At 37.0% G+C, this 16,668-nt stretch overlaps 4 protein-coding genes and 1 non-coding gene across 5 annotated transcripts; 3 read left to right on the forward strand and 2 right to left on the reverse strand.

Moving 5' to 3' along the window:
- Positions 1 to 1,019: 1,019 nt before the first annotated feature.
- Positions 1,020 to 5,653, forward strand: LOC103329310 (uncharacterized). The gene is made up of 9 exons (XM_008231761.3): positions 1,020 to 1,373; positions 1,792 to 1,863; positions 2,082 to 2,174; positions 3,238 to 3,280; positions 3,739 to 3,845; positions 3,948 to 4,043; positions 4,417 to 4,607; positions 4,702 to 4,774; positions 4,927 to 5,653. Exons 1-9 carry the CDS (start codon positions 1,179 to 1,181, stop codon positions 5,062 to 5,064), a joined length of 1,008 nt encoding a protein of 335 aa, XP_008229983.2. The 5' UTR covers positions 1,020 to 1,178; the 3' UTR covers positions 5,065 to 5,653.
- LOC148918215 (small nucleolar RNA U3) lies at positions 5,415 to 5,628 on the forward strand. The gene has a single exon (XR_016126539.1). It is a non-coding gene; the product is annotated as a small nucleolar RNA U3 (small nucleolar RNA).
- An 87-nt stretch (positions 5,654 to 5,740) lies between the features above and the next one.
- Positions 5,741 to 8,583, reverse strand: LOC103329360 (uncharacterized). Its single transcript, XM_008231822.2, has 3 exons — positions 8,064 to 8,583; positions 6,310 to 7,415; positions 5,741 to 6,123 (listed from the first exon to the last, which is right to left on the reverse strand). Exons 1-3 carry the CDS (start codon positions 8,382 to 8,384, stop codon positions 5,922 to 5,924), a joined length of 1,629 nt encoding a protein of 542 aa, XP_008230044.2. The 5' UTR covers positions 8,385 to 8,583; the 3' UTR covers positions 5,741 to 5,921.
- A 943-nt stretch (positions 8,584 to 9,526) lies between these two features.
- On the forward strand, positions 9,527 to 11,719 carry LOC103329312 (uncharacterized). Its single transcript, XM_089049668.1, has 3 exons — positions 9,527 to 9,925; positions 10,255 to 10,278; positions 11,046 to 11,719. Exons 1-3 carry the CDS (start codon positions 9,721 to 9,723, stop codon positions 11,390 to 11,392), a joined length of 576 nt encoding a protein of 191 aa, XP_088905794.1. The 5' UTR covers positions 9,527 to 9,720; the 3' UTR covers positions 11,393 to 11,719.
- Positions 11,720 to 12,582: 863 nt separating this feature from the next.
- On the reverse strand, positions 12,583 to 15,831 carry HPL1 (hydroperoxide lyase 1). The gene is made up of 3 exons (XM_008231765.2): positions 15,205 to 15,831; positions 13,861 to 14,242; positions 12,583 to 13,537 (listed from the first exon to the last, which is right to left on the reverse strand). The coding sequence occupies exons 1-3, from the start codon at positions 15,655 to 15,657 to the stop codon at positions 12,897 to 12,899; spliced, it is 1,476 nt and encodes a 491-aa protein (XP_008229987.2). The 5' UTR covers positions 15,658 to 15,831; the 3' UTR covers positions 12,583 to 12,896.
- Between the last annotated feature and the right edge of the window lie 837 nt (positions 15,832 to 16,668).

The following is a 16,668-nucleotide window of genomic DNA, read 5'->3' on the forward strand; positions in this document are numbered from 1 at the left end:
CATGGAGCATGTATCCGCTAGATTGTTATCTCAACGATTCTGTATCAAACAAATAATTCCATGGCATTTCTTACATTTGATTAGGGTTGAATATAGGGAATAGTGTACTTATTAAAATAATTTGTCAATATAATGCATTTTATATTAAAGTAAATTAGTAATTCAATAAATAGTTTGTTAATAGGGTGTACAATTAATTTTAAAGTTTGTTTAACACCAGTGATCGTTTGGCACTGGGGCTATAAGTGATTATTTTGAAAATTTTGAAAGCCCAACATGTTTGGTAAAAGATTTCACAACAAATTCGACTGAGTTTAATGAAACTTTAATTATTTTTACAGCACAACAACACCAAACTGGCCCTAAATAAATGTTCAGATTTTACTTATAAATAATAATCTACTCTTGTACAAGGCAAATTCATTATTCATATAGTGAAGTTCTTTTTTGTAGTTATAATATTTGGGAAACGAGAATTATAGAAACTTCCATTATGCCTTAATTAACCAATAAAATGGTTACTATAATACAAAACTACGACTATCCACACATGTTATAAAAAAACCTTAAACCCTAAAAGAGCTGTAAAATAACAATACGCATTTATGACTAATTCCAACCAAAATTGACTAAATACAACAAAAATTAAGAATTTTGACTCCCACTAATTACAATTAGATTCTAGATTACGGACGAGAGACCAATGAATGACACATGTAAATGTGCTGCATCATAATTAAGTAGCATTCAAGCTATGAGATTTAAGGAATTCTCTTTCAATCCAACGCGCTTTCTCACCCACAGTTAAGAAAACTCAGGAAAAACATTGGGGCCCCATGTATTTTACGAGTGAAAGTCCAGCGGAGTATGCAAGTCGCACACAATAAATATTCTGAAAATTACCGAATTTAAATTAAATTTTTTTTAAAAAAACCTATATCCAAAAACAAGGAAAGAAAGTAAAATAAATACCAAAAGGCCTACTTTTGCCAGGCTATAAAAACTCAATAAGAGGCCTTCTTGAAGGAGTCCAAGTCCCAACCAAACGCCTCCATACCAATCCTCTCACTCTCCTCCCTCACTACGCACACTAGACAAGAAAATGGAGATCTGAAGAGACCAAGGCATTTTCGTCTCTTTTATTGTTTGGCATTGTTAATTCATTTCTCCAATAATTAATGGCTATCATCACTGAGTCTTTGCTCGGCGATCAATCATCATCACCGCCACATGAAGCTACATCGGGTCAAAACAACTCAGAGTCGACCCGGCCTAATGATGCTGACCCGTTCAAAAAGGTGAATGTGGAGCAGTGGATTATTGAGCTTCGCGATAGACGTACCCGAGAAAACGCACTGCAACGCCTCTCTAAGGTGATCATGATCATTATATACATTATCATTTTCTTATCTAATTTCATATGCATATATTTCTTGGTATACTTTTGTATATGATTCATGTCGCTCAAAACGATTTCACAGTGTTAGCTCTATAATTTTTCAAGATAAAAAATGTATTTGCATGTCATGTTCCCTAGTCTATATCTGCCACGTGCTTTGTACGAGCAAATCTCTGTGGTTAGTTTAGTCACATATGCATACATGAGATTAGTCAAGTTAGTTAGAGGGATGTGCTCCGACTCTTTCAATCCCCTTTCTTGTAGTTTAGAATATTACTTGTATAAAAAATGAAAAAATAAAAGTTTAGCCACATGCATATATATTACTGGGTACTTTTTTTGTTTCTCTTTATTTGAATTTTTATTAATTGTTTGTGTTCCTCAATATACAGATCAGGGAAATTCGTGAGGACTTGGCTCCATTGCTGTGGCATTCCTTTGGCACCACATATACATTGTTAAAGGTATGGCGCGTAACTTGGAATCTTTTTTTGTATCGGTGAAACGGAGTGGGATTAACCCCTAAACGCAGAAAAATTAAACGACAGATAACTTGGATAATTGAGTTAGCTATATAAGATTTTGTTCCCTATATATATATATTATGATGTTTCTCATTGCAAATTTCTTAATTTTCGAGATTGATATTCATGATGATTTATTTATATTCTCATGATTTTAGGAAATACTTGAGGTGTACCCAATGGTCACATCTCCACATCTTCTTACCCAGGAGGCATCAAATCGAGCATGCAACACACTCTCTCTATATCAGGTTATATCTACCTACCTATATGTACTCGCTCTATCATTTTTGTTTTCTCTTTAATTCTCATGTCAGTCTCTTCATACTTTAATTCAAGAGAACTTTTGATCACATACATTTTAGGAATTAATGATAATGATGGTTTTTATGAATTCTTTATTCTTGTAAGAGCATTTCCAGCAATACAACTGTAGGCGTTTCCAGCAACAAAATGGAGCCCGGGCAAGAGGTGGGGGCCAGCAGCCTGGGCTGGCCCGAGGTGGGGTTCGGCCTGCATGCTTGCCTGCGGGTTGAGATGATGTCATGATGACTTCCTTTGTTCCCAATAAAAAAAAGAAAAAAATCGAAAAAAATGTAAAAAAAATACTGAAATTGTTTTCTATAAATAACAACCAATACTCTTCACTTTTAACACCAACAACCAATATTTTTGTAATAAAAAATACCAAAAAATTATCTATACCTTATTTCCATTTTCAACATTTAAGTAAATGTCTTTGTCCTTTTACTTTTATTTATTTTTATATTACTCCATTTACTTAAGTTTACAATGTAAATAAGGAAGTACCCCCCATTTGGATTCAAATAAAAATACTAGAAAATCAAATTCCCACCAAATCAAAATATGAAAAATCGGTTTTAGTGCAAAATACGATTTAGGCTAAAAATGATGGCTCATTAAGTCAATATATATTTCATATTAAAATCCCATAAAATCAAGTTTTCTTATTTGATGTGTTAAAAGCCGCCAAAAATTTTCTTGAGAAAATGATTATTTGAAAAATCATTTTTCATACTTAGTCAATATTGCACCTCCGCTAAAAATCTTTGATTTTTCATAGGTAGGAACCCAAAAATCTTATCCGAAAATGTTATCCAAATTAATTGTTTAAGTAAACAAAGTTGTGAAAAAAACAAAAAAAATGAATAGTATTTGCCATGGTTTTTAAGGAGGTGACTATTCTTTATTCTTGCTCTAATGAATTATTACCTACGAAAGTAAGCTTAAATTGTCATGTTGCTTTTGTACGAGTAAATGGCATTTAATATGTTTATTATTTTGTTTTTACAGTGCGTAGCTGCTCATCCAGAGACAAGAAATCTATTTGTCAAAGGTAAGTTTGTTAAAATAATGGGCTCGTTTAGTTCCTACAATTGGAATGGATTGGATAAGTCACTAAATTTAAGGTATGTTGAAGGAGGAAATGAAAGTAGAGGTGAATAATTTTTCATTTTTGGGGGATTCAAACGGATATAAGTTATAAAATGTTATTATCCTATTATTTACTGGGTATTAGATGAGACAAGTTTTTTCATGAATAATCCATCTTCTACGCCTTCAAATTGGTCAAAAAATATTTTGTTTCTTAGTCAAAACATGCTTTAAATATAGCGAGTTATCCTATCAAACCAGTACTAGACACCAGACGAGCCCCAGGTATGAGGACTTAATTTACTTTTGGGACGTATCTTACTAGAAGAGGGCTTCCTATAAAGTAACAAGAGGAAGTTATAGTTTGAGTTTTGCAGTCATGCAATGCATATAATTGAATTGTATGCATGCTGTGTGCAGCCAACATTCCAATGTATATCTACCCTTTCCTCGGCACTAAGAGCAAGGAAAAACCTTATGAATATCTGAGGCTGTCCAGCTTGGGTGTTATTGGTGCCCTTGTGAAGGTATATGTGTGAAATTATGTTTATTTCTATTTTTGAACAATTTAATCTTTTTTAACTTAATGAAATAATGATAATTTGGACCCCCTTTTCCTCCTTGTTCAGGATAATGATGAAGACATCATCACTTTCCTTCTCCAAACTCAAGTGTTCTGCTACTGCATCCGCTGCATTGAAGTCGGCACTATACTGTCAAGAACTGTAAGTAACAAGGAAGTTTATACATATAATTGTTCCAAAACTCATGGCTGTAATATGGGAATTTCTGTATGGTAATTTATGTAGCAATTGTCACTTGAATTTAGTAAATTGGAAACAAAACACACAGATAACAGGAATTTTCTGCCTGGAATAGGGAAATCACATTTTTTTATACAAGTGATACTAGGGGATAAATCAAACCTAGGACCTCGGATGATGTAGGATCAAATGCTTTTAACCACTTGAGATACAAGTCCCTCGCTTTTTTTTGAATTTTTAAAAGGGAAATCACAAGTTGAATTGCACCCTTTTTGTATCTCTGTCTCCTTGTTTGATCATAAGGCTTAAGATTGATGTGCCTTTGAATGTACAGGTGGCCACATTCATAATTGAAAGAATTCTGATCAGTGATCAGGGAATGAAGTACTGCATCACTTTCGCGGATAGATTCTATGTCATCACTCAAGTTCTTAGCAGGATGCTCGATAAGCTTCCCGAAGAACCCTCCCACCGGCTGCTCAAGCTCATCATTCACTGCTTTCTCAGGCTCTCAGATGGTCTAACGTTAGTAATTAAGTTATTCTTAAGGGTCCAGAGATATTGGCATTACTTTCATTTGTTTGATTATAAGCAACTTTGGTGTTTGAAATTTTCACAGCGGGGACGTTGACAGCTTAAGCCTATGTCTCCCTAGGAGCTTGAGGGATTCTAGAGTCATTAACCTCGTCTCTGTAAGTTCTTGACATACTTTGAACACTTCTATAATGGTGGATTAATTAAACCCGGTTCATAATTTTTTTTTCCCCATTGCCGAGAGGTATTTAAGATATCTGAGTTTCAATCAAAACCCCAGGATTCATACTGAGACACTTCTATTTTCCAGGAAGACCCAGTAGCCATGTCGTATCTGAAGCGCCTGTATTGCAACGTTGCAGCAGGGAGGAAGCCTAATGGAGCAGCTGGGAAGCAGCCTAATGGAGGATCAGGTGCCGAGTCCAATGGTCGCGTGGCTAAAGGCTGAATGGCAAACCATGGCATCCATCCATGATGATCAGGCACCACCACCACAGAAGAAATACCATCCACACAGAATGAAGAATATAGTCGTACTTTCTTTCTCGTTGTAATTCTCGTGTATCAAGTTTTAGACTAAATGCAACTGTAGACTGTTAGTTTTTAATGTTAATTGCTTTGTTTCTGAATGCTTTTAGCATGAATTAGAATCAGTGTTTGATTTTAAGAAAGGTGCAATGGGATTTAGTCATTGTCTTTGTGAATCACATGTATGCAGGGATAAGCGCAACATTGTCCCACATCGCCGCTGGACAGAGATAAGTGCTGTTCATAATGCTCACTCGTGCTTGATAGTGCACGACCTTACTTGGACAGGATCTGTTCTATAGGTTGTACATCTGTATCCTTGATTACTAAGGAGACAGGAACCAAAGTCTGGTGGATGAACCATGACCGTTGTGATCAGAGCGTGATTAGCAGCTTCGTGGTCTCCGATCATTGTGGCAGTAGATGATCGTTCTCGGCCGCTGATCAAGCTGGCTGGGGTGGTCACATGGTTGTCTGACAGACACCCCCCAAAACCCCAAATCACTTTTTTTCTTCCATACTTATTCTATAAATTCACTTTCTTCCTCAACAAAATTGCTATGGCAAATTAGTATTTTGAACCATAAAAAATATAATTGAGGGGTAAGTGGGCATTCAACCAATTCTCATTTCTTTCTAATCTGGCTTACCATTTCTACATAAGATTATAAAACAAAAAATAATAAATACAAAATTGTGAATAAATGGAACAAATAGATCTAGAATACAGAATGAACAGCAAACATTGCATTGATAGAAACTCAAACAAATTGGGTCTCAATCTTGGGAATGCGAATCTAATTCATCTCGCTTGGGAGGAATTGAAAGACTGCTTTCAAGCATAAAAGAGAGATCATGCATCTGTGACATTATTCTCTCCGCATCTTCAGATTTTGACCCTGCTCTTGCACCAGAAACATCTCCACCCTCCTCAACATCTTCAGATTTTTTTTCAACTTTTGTGCTCAGATCAGCCAAACTAAACATGCAACAGAAAATATGGTTAAGTTAGGTTGTTCAAAGTACGGATCAAAGCCTTTTCCATCAAGTTTCATGTACTACATTCACAAATGCAAACATTAAACATTCAAATAAGTTTCACGGTAGTTCAAACCAGGATTCTGAAGCTATAATAACAACCAAATAGGTAGGCTCAAGCACGCACCTGTCCAAAACAGAAGAGTCTGCCTGCTTCATATCCACTACAGTTGAACCATTGGAACTGTTAAATGCTCCTGCTGAGAAATCCGGTTGCGATATGCTACCAAAATTCAAGTCCCCGGAGTTGCTAGCTGTGCCGAACAAATCCACTACAGAAGTCTGGTCAACAGGTGTCGTCTGATTAATACTTTGTTTTAAAGAACTATCAGCAAGATTTGGTGCACTATTTGAGCTCGCAAAATCATTCCAAGCATCAAATGAATCCTCATCCTCATCAGTAGTCTTATTATCAGGGGCCTTGTTGCTAGTGGTCTGTAATTGATTGTCTTGAACAAAATCAACATCAGCAGGAAAAGAGTTATTCACATTCTCAGTTATACCCTTCACCTCAGCAAGAGTTTCAAACTGTTCAGGACCTCCAGCAAACCCAGAGTTGGAAACACCCAATAGATCATCTTGAAACCAGTCAGTAGTCAAGGGTGCAGACCCAGTCATACTATGGTTTGATTTTTCATCAGTTGAGTCTACTGCAGATCTGAATACTGTGTCTATGTGGGCTGAAAGATCCACTGTGGAACCCACAAAGGGGTCAATTACTTTTGATTCTTGGGGAATGTTTTCAGAAGCTTGATGAAGGTTTTCAGAGGCATGAGGAAGAGTTTCAGAAGCATGAGGAAGGGTTTCAGAAGCAGCAGACTGAAAATTTGCCGCCCAACCAGAAAAGGAATCACCACTCTCTCCTTCAGTAGACTGCACAACTGTCTCGAAAGGCTGTACATTCTCAAACAAACTAAGAGTTTCACGAACTTCGAAAGCATTAATTTCTTCACCGGAAGTCTGTGTGCTAGACTCAAACAGCTGCTCGTCAGAAATATTAGCTGCAGCATCTCTTTTTCCTTCAGAAAAAAAGTTGTCGAGATTGACTCCAGCCAAATCTGGTAAGCTTTTGGGCTGAGTAGGTGTCTTATTTGAGAAATCAGTCTCAACTTTCTCTGGCTTAGAGGTCCATTTTATTTCAAGATTCAAAAGATCAGACAGACTTAAATCATCCTTCCGTGCAGTCTGTCCTCTGTTGAACTCATCTGCTCCAGTGGGTAATTCTACTATCTCCTGCATACCAAAGTCTCAAACTTCACTAAGTCTTCTCTATTTAAAGTATACAGCCTACGTTGATGACAGAACAATACTCCTCATATTTAGCAAACAAAACTATAATTTCTGACATATGTGATATGAGTTCAGAATAAATGGACAAAAATCTGTGGCACCTAAGAAAGTTCTGAGTGTGATCTGTTCATAATCTTTAGTGCCAAGTAGACTGTGATACAAAAATCATATACAACGTACTATCCTAAATTTCTGCATAATCCCAAAATTGGCTACAAGCTTTTAGTTTTTTTATACACTACATGATAACACAAATAGCTTCAAATAGGAAATGTGAAATCAACTTCATCACTCCGCCGGGCTTCTAAAAAGAGCTCGTAAAACAAATTAGTAAACGAAAACATTCAAAGCTTCAATCTTTTTCATCATCTAGAAGCGAGATAATATAATTTCTTAAATTTCCTGTTTTTTTTTTCCTTCTAATTTTCCCTGAAATAAAAATAACTTCATTCCAGAAAAGCAATTAGGGAATCTAAATTTCATTTCTTTCTCGTTTTCCCTTCAACCAAACACAACAAGAACCCCTTTTTTTCTCTCTTAACCTCAATTTTCTCATCAACCAAACAAAACATACAAAATTAAGTCGCATACCGATCCATCCAAGCTCAGGGACTTGAGCAACCACCGGTAGCCAAAAGTGTCGCGAAAATTGATGGGGTCAGGAGGGAGGTCCTTGTAATGTTCTCTGCCACAGAAGACGCAAATAACTGACTGAACGCCCCTCAGCAATCTGCCCTTGCAATGCTTGCACCGTAGATACGGCGGGGATGGATCCAAATCCGCTATGGTTTCTTCGACGGATGGTAGATTTGGCAACGGCATGTCGTCTGGGTCATACGACGACATCTTCGCTTCTCTCCGAAGCGAGATCTGCACCTCCTTTATCATATCCGTCGGGATTTCCATCGCCATTTTCAGGCTTGCTGGTCTCTCCCTCTCTCTGTCTCTGGGTTTGGGATAGGGCGGTGGTTCAGTGACTGAGGGGGCACAGAGTTACTAGATCGCATAGTATTACTTCCCACCAGTTTCTGTTGAATTCTCTCTCTGTTCACTCGGGATACGGATAATTCTGAAAATTAAAAAATAAATAAAATTTAAATTCAGCTCTGTATTCTTATTTTGCTTTTTTTGATATTAACCTCTGCGCACATGCTTTCATATCTGCGAGAAAGGTTTTTTTTTCAATTATATTTTTTTTATAAATAAAATTTTTTTAATTTTTTTTATGAATTTTAAATTTTAAATTATTTTAGAATTAAAAAATATAATTGGTAGTTGTATTCTATAAAAATAAGATCCATTATCAGATTTTTTTTTAATTTAAATTTTTTTAAATATGAAAAAGTATGAATTTATGAATTTACCATATTATTCTCATTTAATTACTGTTTTCTATCTTTGGATTTATATATATAGGTAAGTGATATTCCGTCAAAGTTTTTTTTCACACACACTACAAGATTTCATAAGATTCGAACTTGAGACTTTGATATGCAAATCAAAATCTTTTTTATTTTTCTTTTTAAATATACGAAATTGCATCTATAATCCACCTACAAAGAGTCAATATAACTTTAAAATGCTACATCAACAACAGCATCTAAAAAAAAGTCTTTCTACGAAGGGCCAATATAAATATGTGTTAACATGCTTTATTAAACTAAAATAGAGACTATAAACTCGTAACAAACTTAAATTAGTTTATTATAACTTATTTCAAACTAAAAGGCTAAAAAATTATTAAAACAACATTACTTTTGTGTGAAACAAATGTATATTTTAACTAATCAAGTCAAATAACTCAACATTAACTTATGTTACACTGGTTAAAAAATAACAAAAATAATTAACAAATCAAATAATAATAAAGGTTGAAAATGTCTGAATTAATTTTTACCAAAAAAAATATGTAAGAGTAAATTATTAGTGATAACACAAAACCAAAAAATGAATTTGACTATTAACACAAAATAATAAACTGGGAAATGAAAATGGAAATGGACCAACTGGCAAAAGTGTTTCACTCTCAAATTAATAAAAAAAAGGATAAAAACACGGTCACAGTCTCACAGGCTTTCGCAGATGTAAAGAAGCCATCTTTGATCTTCACAAGTCCCAACTAAAACTATACGGCAGTCGGGCCGTGAAAAACCGTTAAGAATCGACGTTGCCTGCTCCAAAGCTCTGGACTTTCGATTCGATTTCACAAGCTGAGGAAGAACCCAGATTGAGAGAGAGAGAGAGAGAGATGGCGATGAGTCCGGCAGTGTTGAAGGCGGGGCTGGTGATAGTTGGGGTCTGCATAGCCGGGTACATAGTGGGCCCACCTCTCTACTGGCACTTCATGGAGGGTTTAGCTGCCGTCTCCCACTCTTCATCTTCTTCTTCCTTATCTTCTTGCCCTCCTTGCACCTGTGATTGCTCTTCTCAGCCTCTCCTCTCCATCCCCATTGGTAATTTGCTCTTGTTTGTTCTTCTTTCACTTGCCCATGATCCATTTTGGCTAGATCTGATTGGATCCCTTTTATTTTTACGTTTTTTATTTTGTTGAGTTTAGCACATTTTGTACTGATTTGATGCCAATGAGCTCAAAATCCCATTTGGGTTCACTGATTCATTCCATTATTTTTCATATCTAAAGTTGGTAGCTTTTATTGGTTGTGATCAATTTGGGATTTTTTTAATCAATTGCGTTACTTCATTCAGCTGATTTTACTTTATTATTAGTTGATTGTCATCACTATCAGATGTGTACTCAGCTTGCTTTGTTCTTGTTCTGCAGGACTCAGCAACATTTCATTTGCAGGTTAGTCTCTTCACCGCAAATTAACTTGTTCTGCATGTATGATGTTCTAGATTGATTGCTTTGTGATATAACTGACTACTTAGTATCTTCTCCTTGCCATAAAGCAAGTAATTGTCCCCTGTTTATGTTAGATAATTCATTTTCCCTGAGGTGTTACCTTTTAAGGACTGATATTGTAGCAAGTATCATTCAATCCAGTATCATTGTCGCGAAGTTTTCACTTTCAGATCCCACTCTCCAATAGACAAATTTTTCTGGAAGAAATGTGAAGTCTTGCAGTATTGCAAACTTTCCTGCTCACTTTTATTTTCTCAAATTCTGTCTCAACATCATCTAGATGATTCTGTAGAATGTGTGTGGTTTCTCCACACTACACGTTTTACTGTTGAGACTGCATCAAGAGCTCCCAGCCTAGTAGATTTCGTTCATTGGACCATAACTGAATTCTGGCCTTTTCTTTTTCCTGTGCCCTATCTCTTTTTGTCAATCTTAACTCGCTCTTTAAAATTGCTGATTTTACTTGAAGGATGGATTTGCGTCTTTGATGCTTATCCGTTTCATTCTTATTTTGGTTGAACGATCATCTAAATAATTCAAATACTTATTACCTTGAATTATGGAGGTTAAGTTGCATCTCAAATTACAAGGTTGTGGTTTTCAAAAGTTTGGTTTTTAGAATTTAGGTAGGGCTGCACGAAGGTTTCAGATTTCATTCAATCCTTAGAAGCTTCCACTGTGTATTTATGTCTTTGGCACATATTATGCAGATTGTGCAAAGCATGATCCAGAGGTGAGTGAGGACACCGAGAAAAATTTTGTGGATCTTTTGACTGAAGAGTTGAAGCTTCGGGAAGCTGAAGCTTTAGAAAATCAACAACGAGCTGATATGGCTCTGCTGGAGGCTAAGAAGATTGCATCCCAGTATCAGAAGGAAGCAGACAAGTGCAATTCAGGGATGGAAACATGTGAAGAAGCAAGGGAGAAAGCTGAAGCAACATTAGAGGCACAGAGGAAACTGACAGCAACATGGGAGCTTAGGGCTCGTCAAAGAGGATGGAAAGAAGGGGTTACAAAGTCTAATACTCAGACGCAAGGAAACGTTCAGACTGTGTAGAAACCCTTTGTGGCAATTATGGAACAGCCAAAGGCTAATCTTCTTCAACATGGTACTTCCTCTCTTGGTTAGTGATAAACTCTTATTAGGACACTTTCAACTTAAATGGGGCATGATATGCAATCAATTATATTTACCAGGCTGAATTATTTGTATTTACAGTTAAAAGTATAGAGAACATAGTTGTTATCTAGCATTTCAAAAGCAATGAATGTTGTCAAGAACCCTGATCATCTCAATTCTCCACCCAATTATAGTTGAATGTTCCACACGTAAGACTGAAAGCAGGAATTCTTCATTAAATATCAGTATGGATGGTTGTCTAAATCCTGGCTTCATTGTTTAAGGAATGTTGAATTCTTTTTGTATTTGGTCTAAAAATCTCCATAGATCTGATAAGAGGTGGTGGAGGCTGCTAGCTGCTATTGATCCAAACTAACAATATTGGGCATGAGTGGTGGGAAAACATGTAGGAAAGCTTCACTTCTTGAGAGGATTCTAAGTACACTTACATAGGCTGAAATTATTGTTTTGGCATATACAAAACTGGGCTGTCCCAATACCTAGGCTGGCCAGCCATCCATGATGTCCTTGAGTTAATTAGGGAAGCAAAGCCCAGCTTGTGGGCAAGTGGGACTTATGCTAGTCCAAAGACCAGCAACAGGTGAGATGGGATTCAATATGGGAAGAAACCTTTTCTTCTTTTTTTTCTTTTTTTTTTGGGGGTTGCAAGGAAGAACTCTTAAACTAGAGAAGTGGAAAGATTATCAAACCACTACGCGTTACTTTTTCAGTTTAGTGGTACTGCGCTTCTTAGAAGCAATTTCAAGTTCGAATTGTTCCTCCTTTCCTTGATAAAAAATGAAAAGTTGTCACACCGAGACTGTAGTATACAATGCAACTTCTCAATCCTTAGAATGTGATAGTTTTGCTAATCATGTTCTGTGAGTGAAAAGTTGCATACAAAGATTGCAAGTATACAAAAATTTCTTATGAAAAAGCTACAAGATCCATAGACAATATATTGCGAAAAATGAGGGGCAAGATCATGTTGGCCATCCTAATAATCTTGGTTTGGGAGGAACCTAATCATTCAATGCTTTTAAAGCTCATCCAACAGTGTATACTACCTATGTACCTAGCACATAGGTGTACGAAAGGAAATTTTGCTATCAAGAGGGCATGAATGCTTTTTGAAAGGAATGTGAACTCATTCGTGTCAATTTGTCAAATCATACCAAACAGAGCCAAAGAAGTTCAAGTGGAGTGGGGCTACCCTTGATCCACCCCACCACAATAAAGTATAAACCCTTCTTCACATTCTGCTCACTTTTATTTAATTAATCTGGGCACACCCAACTTGTCCTCTTCCCTCAAGTATCTGTCCGCTTTAATCGACTACAAACCCTAAACGACACCAAATTTACAAAAACAGCCAAAAATACATTATTTCATCATCCATCACATCCCCATTTCAGCGACGGTGATCACTCACATTGCTCTCTTACTTGGCCTTTTCAAGGGCTGTGATTGAAGTTGCGGTCCCAGTGATTGAATCATATCTTTGAAACACATAAGCAACAAACAAGCAAGCCGTGAGGATCACAGTGTCCCTTCCAGGACACTGTTTGTTGTACTGGCTTGGTGAGCCGGTCTGCGGTCCATTGGACCAGTACAAGTAGTTCAGTAACTCCTTATTTTTCAAGAACCGGTCCGGTTGAAAAGTCTCTGGTTCATCAAAAACTTTCTCATCCCTCATCACCTGCGGTTGATACCCACAAAGCAACTCACCCTTCTTGATGTCAAAAACCGAGTCATGTGAACTCAGTTGAAAGTCCTTCCTGGCCCGGGCGTATTGGAGAGGAACCGGCGGGTTGCACCGGAGTGTTTCATATACTACAGACTGAACCAGTGGCAAATTTTTAACTGAGTCGAAAGTCAAAGTTGAACCGGCCTTTTCTCTGACTTCTTTGACTATTTTGTCTTGCAAGCCGGTGGTGTCACTAGCTATTGTGCTTATTAACGTTGGTAGAAAGACAGAGAACCCACCAAACGCGTTGAAACCAAGCACAAACAGAAGGTTGTGAATTACTTCTTCTTGGCTCAGTCCAAACTCGGTTTCACCTCTCTTCACTACTTCTTTACCTGTAAACAATTCCATAATTTGTGTTCATGCACATGTACAAGCTTAAACTTGTTGAGGAATGTCATTTGTACCGGATTTATCGACCACGTTATAGAACATATCTCTAATAGCCTATATTATATCTGTGTAAGATGTACGGTAATATTCTCTTGTCAAACTTATGTCAGCAGATAAATGTTTATGTTAAATCTGGACAATATATTCACATAATAATCAACTCGATTGGTGGTCCATAAACAATATGTCAAGAGAACGTTTCCCTAAAGATGTAATCTACAATATGCTACTAAATGTAAGTAGAAACAGTTTGTTGGTAACATACCTTGTTCCTTAACAAATTGGTAAAGCTTGTTGTAGTCTCCACTCACAAGAAAAGATGGGTATGCAAAAGAATGGAGGAGAATCTCCTCCAGAGGCTGAAGCAAACCAATCTTGACAGTGGGGAGGAGCTGGAGGGCGAGCCACCGGTCGAGCATGGCGTAACCGGACTCAGCTATCTTGGGTGAGCTTGCTGTGTCAGCACCAACTACGCATTTCGTGAGGAAATTGAAAATGAATTTCTGGAGTGGGATCAAGTAGCTGGCACTCCCATCCTTGGACACTTCTGCTTCTATTGTGTCAAACATGGTGGAGAGGTTAGCAGTGAGCTCAGGCACCCAAACCTTGGAGCTTCTTTTCAAGATGTCCATGGCAAAGTTCTTGATCTGTGAAGAAGATATTAAGATTGTAATTAGCTTAACAAGAAATAAGCATATAACAACAAGATGATACTTTAATCACCATGGTAACTTTAGATGAAAAGGTAGTAGTTCATTTTATACATATAAAAAAAAGAGAGTACTGAGAAATAGCAGAAAAACTTGTATGAAACAGGAATTGCACTGTTTTGCTATCCTCAACAAATCACATGCTGTCACGTGAAAAGTTATCACGTGTGGCATGCCGTGATTGGCCGAAGATAACAAAAAAGTGCACTCCTATTTCACACAAGTGTTTTAAACGGAGAGAGACCATTGACCAAACCCGTGGAAAATTAATCCCAATTTACTGAGCAATCTGTTAATCTCAGTCCACTCAAAATTTAAGATTATCTATCTCACATTCAACTGGACGTTAGGACCACCAACAATTGTTGTAATGGTCCCAGGAGTAGGGGTCCTGTAGAACTCACAATTTTCTTGGTACAAATTTTGGATTAGCTTGACTCACAGCCTAAACATATGCCAAAAGATAAACCAGTGTGTTGACACATTTGGACCATTTTGGGACTTTTCAGCAACCTCATTCTCCAGGAAAACATATCCAACAAGTCTCTCATCCATTACTCTGATGAAAGAATCTACTTCTGGTTCAGCAACAGACATAAACAAGCCACAGTATCTTCAATTGCTCGACACAATTGTTCTCTTCTTCTTAAAATATGGCAATTAATAAACCGGTAAACCAACGGACCAGTAAATGAACCCGAATCTATAAGTGCGATCGAGTAATGTTTCTTGCCAGATTTTATGTTGTTAGATAAATGCTTATGTCGTTAGATATAATAATATAAAATATTTGTGTTGCTAGACACTATATTTGGGAAAGAACATTTCCGGATCTGAACATTTTCAAAAACAAAAACAAAAACAAAAAAGTATCCACATGAGTTCATGTAAGAGCATACCTTAGCGTGTTGTGGTTCAGTGGTATCAAGGTAAGCACAGGTCCTCAAGCCCCCTGTAAAGTTAACACTGGGCATGAAGTCACCAACAAGAGTATTCTTCTTCTCGACCAAGTCCATGTCGAAGAGGTACGAGAAGGACTTGCAGTCCAGAACAGCCACAACGTTGGGGTTGACGTTGAGAAACAGAGGAAAGCTCGGAGGGACATTTGTACGGAACACAGTGCTCTTGTACTTGTCAGTGCGTTTTTTGAAGAAGGTTTCAGGGCCTTGGAACCAGAAGTAGTCCAGGCGGTCAGAGATGGGCCCCAGAAGCGGCCAGCCGTAGGTTCCGGGGATCGTACTGACCGGAAGTGATACTGGCGGTGAAGAGAGCGGTGGTGATGATGGTGGTGAGGGTGCTGAGGATGAGGATGATGATGGGATGCCAGGCGTCATGCTCATCATGAAAGACATGGGTTTTTTTATATAAATTTTTAATTTTGTTTTGGGTTTTGAGATTTTGAGATTTTGTGTTGTGAAGTGGAGAGATGTTTGTGGTTTTGCTACAGCTGTAGTTGTGAGGTTAAAGGTAAGAGCTTTAGTTATAAATGCTCTGTAGTCTTTCTCGGCTACTTTTGACACACAAAAAACGTGAAAAATTCATCTGAAAATCTGTATCCCCAAAAAAGGGACAAATAAAAGATGTTTGTCGCTTTAAAAAAAACCTCACATATGTATGGTTCAGGTATATTAATAACTTCGCATTTTTTATAACGATTGAAATACGAGTTTTAAGTTTCTTTTTTATGTTCAGGAACAGGGACATGGATATTTCAATCTAAACACGAAGAAAGGAAATTTGAAATCGGAATGCAGAGTGAGGAGCACATTCATTCTAACGAAGTTGGCTAAGCCACATGTCTACAGAGTTGATTAAGGCCACAATGATTATCTGTCTCTTGCAAACTTAAAACTCTAAATAATTAGCACATGATATGCGTCCAACGCAAAAATAAATGAGCAGCATGCAACTCGTTGAGAATCTTGCCACAAACAAATGCATCACAGCTCATTGAAGTCATTGTTTATTTATCTTGTAATTGAATGAGAAGATTTTATTGTGATCAGGATTGATTGTGATCAGGATAGGGCTGTGTGTGCCCATGTCCTACCTTTCTGAACGAAACGTGGGGTTTGTTTCAATTGATATTTTCGGTGGTACTTTTCAAGGGCCACATTTGCCTGCCTTGTCATTTGATTGAATTTTTTTAAAATTTTTTTTTTTTTTTTTTTTTGGGAGGAGTCATTTGATTGATTGAGTAAATAGTCTACGGTTTTGTTATTTTTGAATAATATTTCTTGCTTTTGATTAAAAAATAACATTGCTTTTAATGGGACACATTATATTTTTAGTTTGATTTGCTGAAGACCAAGAAATTAAAATCCAATATCAACTTCATCCTTGTCATCAAGACCAATTTAAAA

The sequence above is a fragment of the Prunus mume genome, linkage group LG4 (genome assembly GCF_029339155.1).
Source record: "Prunus mume cultivar Tortuosa linkage group LG4, ASM2933915v1, whole genome shotgun sequence".
In the NCBI taxonomy this organism is placed as follows: Eukaryota; Viridiplantae; Streptophyta; class Magnoliopsida; order Rosales; family Rosaceae; genus Prunus; species Prunus mume.